Source organism: Gracilinanus agilis, chromosome 1 (genome assembly GCF_016433145.1).
Source record: "Gracilinanus agilis isolate LMUSP501 chromosome 1, AgileGrace, whole genome shotgun sequence".
In the NCBI taxonomy this organism is placed as follows: Eukaryota; Metazoa; Chordata; class Mammalia; order Didelphimorphia; family Didelphidae; genus Gracilinanus; species Gracilinanus agilis.
In genome coordinates this window covers 230,502,425-230,511,940 of record NC_058130.1, presented here as the reverse complement: position 1 = coordinate 230,511,940, position 9,516 = coordinate 230,502,425, and the positions used below count along the sequence as shown (strand labels likewise).

The 9,516-nt window shown below is 37.0% G+C and overlaps 1 protein-coding gene across 1 annotated transcript; it reads right to left on the bottom strand.

The window, feature by feature from the left end:
* Positions 1 to 325: 325 nt before the first annotated feature.
* LOC123250172 (zinc finger protein 483-like) lies at positions 326 to 8,943 on the bottom strand. The gene is made up of 5 exons (XM_044679197.1): positions 8,867 to 8,943; positions 6,340 to 6,844; positions 4,986 to 5,065; positions 1,969 to 2,095; positions 326 to 429 (listed from the first exon to the last, which is right to left on the bottom strand). The coding sequence occupies exons 2-5, from the start codon at positions 6,740 to 6,742 to the stop codon at positions 326 to 328; spliced, it is 714 nt and encodes a 237-aa protein (XP_044535132.1). The 5' UTR covers positions 6,743 to 6,844; positions 8,867 to 8,943.
* Positions 8,944 to 9,516: the final 573 nt, after the last annotated feature.

Genomic DNA, 9,516 nt, shown 5'->3' with positions numbered 1-9,516 from the left:
TTGACTGAAAGATAATGAAAAGCCCCCAGAATTTAAGTGAAAAAAATCAGTGGTGACTTTTAGAGCAATTTCCATAAATTAATGAGTATAGAAATCAGGTTTAATAAGAGAATGGGAATTGAGGAAATGAAAGGCTATAAGCAAATACTACTTGCTGAAAATTGAAAATCTATGCAGGACACAGAACTAATTAGCCTCTGCCCTTCTCCAAATACCTGAAAGATTTAGGGAAGTGCTTCCTGGATCAACATTTCAAAGATGTTTTCTCCCTGACTGACCAGCTGATATATTGCTTGTAGTAAATTCCCAGCTGTTAGCTTTTCATTCACTCACATAGACTGATGCATCTTGGCTCTTCACACTCCAGCATCCATGGCACTTCCATATGTTCCATCTGGGAGGTCATATTTGGTTTGGAAATTGAAAGCCCTAATCATGGAAAAGAAAAGGTAAATAGGCATGCATGCTAAAGGGGGAAAAAATCATTCTAGAATATAGTTTGATCCCTTTGATAGTGAGTAGTGAGTGAAAAGAGAATATGCTAAGAAGGCTTGAGGGATAGATAAAATAATTTCTGAAGAGTATTTCATATTGTGTTCCCACAGAATACAGGGGAATGGATCACAGAGTTGATATGGATTTCAAGGAAACACTTAGGTCATTTGTTTCTCCTAATAATAATGTACAACTTTCCCATACCTAGAAGTACATGAACTAGGTTGCTGACAGAAAAGTGGGACACAGTTGAGCACATGATGGGAAAAGGTCAAAATCACAGATAGCAATGAATAAACAAAATTGTCTATATTTTAGTTCTACAGGCAAAATATTTTTTACCTAAGAACAAAGAGGAAAAAAAATCCCATGGTTTGACTCAAAAAAGGTTAAGAATATCTAGTTTCAACAAACTAAGACAAAACTCACCTTTGACATCCCAATCTCTAAAAAGCAATAGTAAAAAAAGTTTTTTTTTTTTTTAAAAATATAAGCCCTTACATCCCATTTTAGAACAAATACTGTATATTGGTTCCAAGGCAGAAGAGTGGTAAAGCCTAAGCAATGGGATTAAGTGACTTATCTGGGGTCACACAGTTAGTAAGTGTCTGAGGCCACGTTGAAACCTAGGACCTCCCATTTTTAGACCTGACTCTTAATCCACTGAGCCACTTATCTGCCCCCATACTAATGTTTTTTAAAAATCCAAAAGTATATTATACCCAAAGGGTGCTAAAAGACTGCCTGCCCTTTTATTCAGTCATACCAGTGCTGGGTTTATACTCCAAAGAAATATTAGGGAAAAAGACTTGTACAAAAACATTTATAGCCAATCTCTTTGTGGTGGCAAAAAATTGGAAAATGAAGGAATGTCCTTCAATTGGGGAATGGCTGAACAAATTGTGGTATCTGTTGGTGATGGACTACTATTGTGCTCAAAGGAATAATGAACTGGAGGAATACCATGTGAACTGGAATGACCTCCAGGAAATGAAGCAGAGTGAAAGGAGCAGAACCAGGAGAACATTGTACACAGAGACTGATACACTGTAGTAAAATTGAATGTAATGGACTTCTCTACTAGCAGCAATGCAACAATCCAGGACAACTCTGAGGGACTTATGAGAAAGAACACTATCCACATTCAGAGGAAGAACTGTGAGAATAGAAACACAGAAGAAAAAAAAACTGCCTGATCACATGGGTTGATGGGGATATGATTGGGGATATTGACTCTAAACAAGCACCCTAGGGCAACTATCAATAATATGGAAATAGATTTTGATCAATGACACATGTAAAACCCAATGGAACTGTGTATCAGCTACGGGAGGGGGGGTGGAAAGAGGGGAGGGAAAGAACATGAATCTTATAACCATGTAAAATATTCTAAATTAATTAATTAAATAAAATTTTCCAAATTAAAAAAAAATCCAAAAGTATAAATTTGGAGTCACAAGGGGGAAGATTTACCAAGAAAAACTAAGTTCCTATAGTTCTCCAAAAGCACATCTTTGCAGAGGTCCTGCTGAACAGGTTCCAGTTGCTCCCACTCTTCCCACGTGAAGTCAGGAGCCACATCCTTGAATGTCACTGATTCCTAAAAAAAAACCCAAACAAATTGATGCTTTTCTAGAATAATTTTCTTATTTTATCTATACAGGGGAAAAGTGTATAGTATCAGAAAAATGATTAGGGTGAATGGAAGATAATTCTGACATTAAGGTTGAAGAATGATCCCAATAATTTATTGTATATTTTGAATATCTATTGTGTATGCCACTTTATGTCAGACTAGGGAAGACGCACACACAAAAAAAATGTGGGCTTTTTAAGAACTTAAAACTTTTGAGAAACACTAAAGTTCATTAGCCAGTGAGAAACTGCCTCTCATAATCTGTTCCTTCTACTTGGTATTGCTTAATGATCCCTAGTCCTAGTAAATTCTTTCCTTGTCTTCTAAGGGACAGGAATAAACTTTAAATGTGTATGAACACTCCTCTTAAATGACCAAAACCTACAGAATTAACAAAACTTGTATTTGGTTGATCAATTCCACTTCCAATTGAATACCACATAGAAATTATTTGGGCATGAATCAAAGATTATTATCCAAGAAATACATGGGAATTTTGCAACTACAACTACAAAAAAAAATAGCTCTTTTCAGAAGTAAAAGAAGACTTAAATAATTGGAAAACATACTCATTTGTTTTTTATTGAGCCATATAATAAAAATGATGATACTACCTAAATTAATTTACACATCTAATACTATACCAATAAAAATATGAAAATTACTTTGTACAACCATACAAAATAAAAACTAAATTTATCTGGAGGAACAAAGAGTCAAGAAACATAAGGAAATAATGAAAAAAAAAAGTAGGAAGGCAGGGGGCCTAACAACACCACATCTCAACTATATTACAATGCATTAATCTTCAAAATTCTTTGGTACAGTTAAAAAAATAGATAAGATGTAATAAATTAGGTACAACAGACCCAGGAGCAACAGAACATACTGTAGTCACATAGTATTTGATAAACTGAAGGTTGCCAACTACAGGAATAAAGACTCCCTATTTGAAAAAAAAATGCTGGGAAAACTAGAAAGCAGTTTGGTAGCAGTTTAGACCAATATCTCATACCATTTAACACAAAAAGCTCCAAATGAGGGGATGCTGGAAAATTAAGACATTAATTGACTGTTGTTGGTGGAACTGTGATCTGATCCAACTATTCTAGGGAGCAATTTGGAGTTATGCTCAAAGTACTCTAAAACTGCACATACCCTTTGATCCATCAATACCATTACTAGGTCTGTATCGCAAAGAGACAAAAAGAAAGGAAAAAGACCTATTTGTACAAAAATATTTATTGCACCTCTTTGAGGAAGGAACAAATGGGAAATTGAAGGGTTGTCCAGCAATTGTAGAATGGTTGATATATATGTATATATTGTAATGAAGTAATTTAGGGAATAGAATAGAAATTTATGATGGATATGATATGATATGATATAGGATATATAGATTGCAATGGAATACTATATTATGCTATAAGAAATGACAAGCAGGACAATTTCAGAAAAGTATGGAAAGACTTACACGAACTGATGCAAAATGAAGTGAGCAGAACCAGAACAACAGTGACAGCAATTTTTTTTGATGAACAACTATGAATAACCTAATTTTTCTTAGCAATTAAGTAATCCAAGATAATCTCAAAGATTCATGATGAAAAATACCATCTGACTCCTGAGAAAGAATTGAAAGTCTGAATGTAGACTGAAATATACTACATTTCACTTTCTTTCTGCTTTTTAAAAAAAAATTTGCTTCTTTTCCACAAAATGGCTAATATGGAAAGATATTTTCCATGATTGCATATCAAAAGGCTTGCTGTCAGGGGTGGGGGGAAGAGGAGTAAGAGTGGGAAGGAGGGAGAGAAGTTGGAGCTCAAAATTTAAAAAAAGAATGTTAAAAATTATTTTTACATTAACTGGGAGAAAAATAAAATATGCATGCTTTTTTAAAGCCACAAAATGGATATCTGATCTAAATTAAATTATTTTATTTATTTATACAAATTTATTTAATTTTTATTTAAATTGTTGAATAATATTTAATTAATCATTTAATTAAAAATTAGAAGAGGGAAGGGAATGCCTTTCAAAAATATGAATAAAGATACCCAAAAAGTAAAAAGGATGATCACAGGGCATAAAACAGAATTCTTTTTTTTTCCCTAAAGTTTATTTATTTAATTAATTTAGACTATTTTGCCATGGTTACTGATTCATTTCTTTCCCTCCCATAGCCAACTAGCAATTCCACTGGGTTTTATACATGTGTCATTGATCAAGATTTATTTCCATATTATTAATATTTGTACTAGGGTCTACATCCCCAATCATATTCCTATTGAACCATGTGATCAAGCAGCTGTATAAAACAGAATTCTGTTATATACAGTTGAAAAGTTATTAGAGATAGAGATGTAAAATAAAAGAGAGAGAGAGAGAGAGAGAGAGAGAGAGAAGGTAAAAGACATCAATGAAATATTTAAAAATGCAAAGAAGAGAGAAGAAAGAAGTTCAGCAGGGGATAACAAACAAATAATGTAGTATTGATAGCATAATGTTAAATTTAGTATATACTTTCAAAAAATCAAACTTGAAAAAGATTCATTTTTTATAAAATGGTTTTCTATTATTTTACATGTAAATGTTTCTCAAGTTTTTAATTAAAAAAATTTTTTTCAGGTATTACTGAAAAGTTGGATCAAACAGAGAATGCCAACAGAAAGGAGAATATTCCTACTGAATATTTAGTCACCAGGATGTGCCCATTTCCCAGGAGAAAACAACAAAGGTTCAGATTTCTAGAAAGGGCTTTAGCTGAGCACAGAAGATCCAGTCAAAGGGAAAGAAAGGTGCCTATACTAATGACTGCAGTGGGGAGGAAAGGGAAAATGTTGCAACTCACCAGAAATTTTGTTACTGGGAACATTTCTTCCTTCTCTGTGTTTTCTTCTTGAAGATGAGAAGACTCATTAGAACATGAAGCTATTGAGAAAGAACAGGAATAAGATCAACCCTAAAGTTCTGATACTTTTTAGAAAGAATGGCAGTCACAACTGGAAGTATAATATTGTTCCTGTGATCACAGCAAGTTTTTAAGGACAGAATTCTGGTTCATGGCAAATTTCCTGATTTAACCATTCTGTCTCCAATCAGATAAGCTTACATCTTTCGAAAGTAATTTACTCATTTAATGAAGAATTACTTTTTTTCCAAATGACAGACTATAAAATAAATCAGTTTCTTTTAGAAAATAGCTTTTAAGAAATTGAATATTTGTATCTATTAGAGTTCAGACTACGTATAATAGTAGTGTGAAACAGAAACAAATTTAACCACTACCTTGCTATATGACCTTGAGCAAGACAGATGATCATACTGTACTCTAATTTTTTCCCTCTGTATATCTGGTATGGTCATATATGCTTTCCTGCTTTATATCCCTGGGGTTAGTTAGCACAGTACCTGGCACATAGTAAGCACTAGTACATGCTTGCTGAGTGACTGACCTCAAAGGGCCCTTTAAAGAAAAAAAAAAGAACTATTAAAGCAAAATATTATGCTGAGCCTACTGTTCAGGAATTAATTCGTGGATAGGAATCCTATAAACTCTTAGAACAGAGATATCAAACATATGACACCCCATTCCAATACTTCCTGCAATACTACTACAACCAGATTAAAATATAATTGGAAAGGACACATCCCAGTAACCCCAAATGCATAACCTTTGCCACTCTTGGAACTAATACTTAGTATCAATTCTTAGTATCAATAAGAAATATTTAACAAAATAAATGAAAACTCAATTGAACATAGATAATGTTTCTATGTGATTTTCTAAGTGAATATGCTACCTGCAGGGATCCTTACATATATTTAGATCCCATTTCTATTTGAGTTTGAGATCCCTGTTTTGGAGGAAAGTCTGTGAAAAGCATACAAGAGGGATAAATAATTTGACTGTTTGATATTTGTACACTTAAAAGAACAGAACTGGAAAAATTTATCCTAGTTTGTGGTCATGTGTTTTGCATCTAGTAAACCTGTAAGACACAGGTTAGACTAGATGCCATAAGACCTAAAGGGGCTATAGTACCTCCTTTCTCATTCACTTCACAAATCTGCTTTCTTTCCTTTTGCTTCCTCCCTTTATTATTGTTTTTCCAAAGTCCCCTCTGAGATCTGTGCTATTTATTCTCCCTTCTCACACCCTAACAAGACTTTGTTCTTTCCCTTTATTCTTCTGTAGCTCTCACCTTCCTCCTCAAGGGTTTGGGTCAAATCTTCCACCAAGCAGACCACTTCCTCAATATTCTCTGGACACTGTGACTTCACCCAAATCCTGATCTCACTGGGCAGGATGGTCAGGAATTGCTCCAGCACCAACAGCTCCAAGATCTGTTCCTTTGTGTGAATTTCTGGCCTCAGCCACTGAAGGCAGAGTTCCCAAAGTTGGTTCACAGCCTCTCGGGGCCCAGCCTTTTCCGGGTATGGAAAATATCTGAAGCTCTGGCGAGAAGACTCTAGATCAAAATTTTTTTCTCTTCCTAAGGTGATTACCTGATCCCGGGAGGCATCTACTTTCAGGACCCTGTTTTGGTCATGTACAACCAGGTTTGGGGTGTTTAAGGAGATTGTCATCTTCTTCAGGGCCAGCATCTTTTAAATGGGATTATCACGATGGACTTCAAATATGCATTCCCAGCAGAGTCAGTTCTCTTTAGACTCAGGCTGGTTACCTGAATACATTTCTGGATAAAGCTGTTGGCAAAAATATATAATGGTTAGCTGGAGGGACCACGGAGTCCCAGTCACATCTTTAGACTTCAAGGCTCTGTAGAAACTGTGAACATACAAATGACCCAAAAAGTAAGGAATAGACAACAATGAAATAGTAAGTTAAACAAGATGTTAAACTCTCAGCATTTGCTCGAGTTCATACCATAGGTCATATCTATGTAGTGTTTTAATTTCAGAATAGTATCTTTATAATCACTCTATCAACTAGCTAGAATAAGTCTTATTTGTCTGTATTGCACAGATGAAGAAACTCACCTAACCAAGGCCACAGAAGTAAATCATAAGAACCAGGACTTGGGATCTCTGCACTCCCAGGACAGTGCTCTTAATACCAAACCATGTTACCTCTACTGGTATAATGTTTTTAACACTAAGCCATGTTGCCTCTATGTAGAAATATATGTGCAGAAAAATTACACAAATGGATTATACTTCCCACCATACCCATGCTGCCCAGAGCTGAAAAATATATCCATTTTGCTGAGTTCATAAACTCTATAAGGAAAGAAACAATCTTATTTTTCTCTGTATCTCTTATAAAGCCCTGTACTCAGTAGGCATCAAAAATGTATGAATGTTACTGGAAAAAGATGTGCTATGTCCTTCTTTGTATGACAGAAAAACCTGAGCTACTTAGGAATGGTTTAAAGTACAAAGTTCCTTGGTAAGAAAAGGTGCTATGGTGTAGTAAGCTCGTCCTCCATTCCAAAACTGGCCATCTAGGGTTAGGAAACACTTCACATCTCAGTGCTCTGGAGCCCAGTCTAAGCAATTTTCTAACATAAATCGCAGAGAAGTTGACAACTTGTATTAGTTGAGGAAGCTATTGATTGGATCACAGAGAAGTGTGATATTAGATCCAACTAGGATATTGTATTGACAGGATCAAAGGGTCAGTCCCCAATTCATATGGTCATAGATTTAAAGGTGGAAGAGATGCTATCCCTTCCTTTCCCCTTGACATCCCCACCACCTCCACCTTTCACAGATGAGTAAACTGAGACTTTGGAGCAGCTAGATGGTATAGTGGATAGAGTATTGAGTTTGGAAGATTCATCTTTCTGAGTTCAAATCTGGCCTCAGACATACTAGCTGTGTGATGCGGGGCAAGTCATTTCACCCATTTGTCTGTTTCCTCATCCATAAAATGAGTTGGAGAAAGAAATGGCAAACCACTCCAGTAACTTTGCCAAAAAAAACTCCAAATGGGATCACGAGGACTTGGATATGACTGAAATGGGTGAACAACTACAAAACTGAGGTTAGGAGACATTAAATGGCACTGCCCAGGGATCAAAGAGCTAATAAATGTCTTGATGCAAAATATGAACTCACATGTTCCTGCCACCAAATCTAGGGCTCTGTCACCATCAAGCTGTCCACTCTGCGTCCTCACAAAAGAGAATGTCATTTCAGAATGAATTCTAAGCCTCGCATTCCCTAGGGAAACGTGGAGAAAAGGCCCACTTGTCGCACAATTCCAGCCCGGAATTCTGCTTCTTTCCAATCCTTCAAAGAAGCTAATTCCCCAAGCTGGGCGGAGCACCAGTGGCCCAAAGCTTCTCTCCCATCTTTCCCACCTCTCTCCCCTACCCCGGCTCCCTCTTATCTCTCTAGATCTTGGGTCCAGGTTTCCCACTCTTCGGGTCAGTCTGTGTCCCTACATGCTATGCGCGATCTCAGGTGCAGAGGGGAGGGTCGACATAAGGAGAACAGGTGAGGACAAAACTGTTTACAAAGAAAGAAGTGCCTGGAACCGAGGCTCCCCGGGATTCTAGGCGAACTTCCTGCGGCACACACACACACACAGAGACACACACAGACACAGAGACACAGAGACACAGAGACACAGAGACACAGACACAGAGACACAGACACAGAGACACACACAGACACACACACACACAGACACACACACACACACACTCTGAGGGGAGTAGGAGGGGAGGATGGAGGGAGTGGGGACGCCTAGGTCATCAATACCTGTGGGTTTGATCCGTGCGGTCGGGAGAAGGATGATGCGCACGCATCTGCGCCCCTGCAATGCTTAAGGCCAGAACCTAGCCCATCAGAACTACGATTCCCAGAATGCCTCGGGTACCGTTTCTGGCGCTTAAGGGAGTGGAAAGACTTCCGATCGGAATAGGGAGTTACAAGATTTTAGTTCCACGACAAAATTCCGGTTTGGATAGTAGGAGCCCTCCCTCAATTTTCAGAAGTTCTTTGCAGGATTAAACGGCTCTCATGATACCCCCAAAGTAGTCTTTGTCACATCTCATAAGTTTTGATGTTTTGCCATGCCGTATTTTTTAAAACATTATTTATTGTTCTTTTATTAAGTTTTTTCTATGATCAATACATTCTTTAGGATTGCATTATTCATTCTTAATTTAAATCTGAATTCTTTCTTTTTACAAAAAATAGTTTGTATTGGTTCTAAGGCAGAAGAGTGGTAAGGGCTAGGCAATGGGGGTTAAGTGACTTGCCCAGGGTCACACAACTAGGAAGTGTCTGAGGCCAGATTTGAAGGCTAGGACCACCAGCCTCTGGGCCTAGCTCTCAATCCTCTGAGCCACCCAGTTGCCCCCTACTAACCTTTCTTAATGAGCAACTGTGTTAATCTCATCAATGCA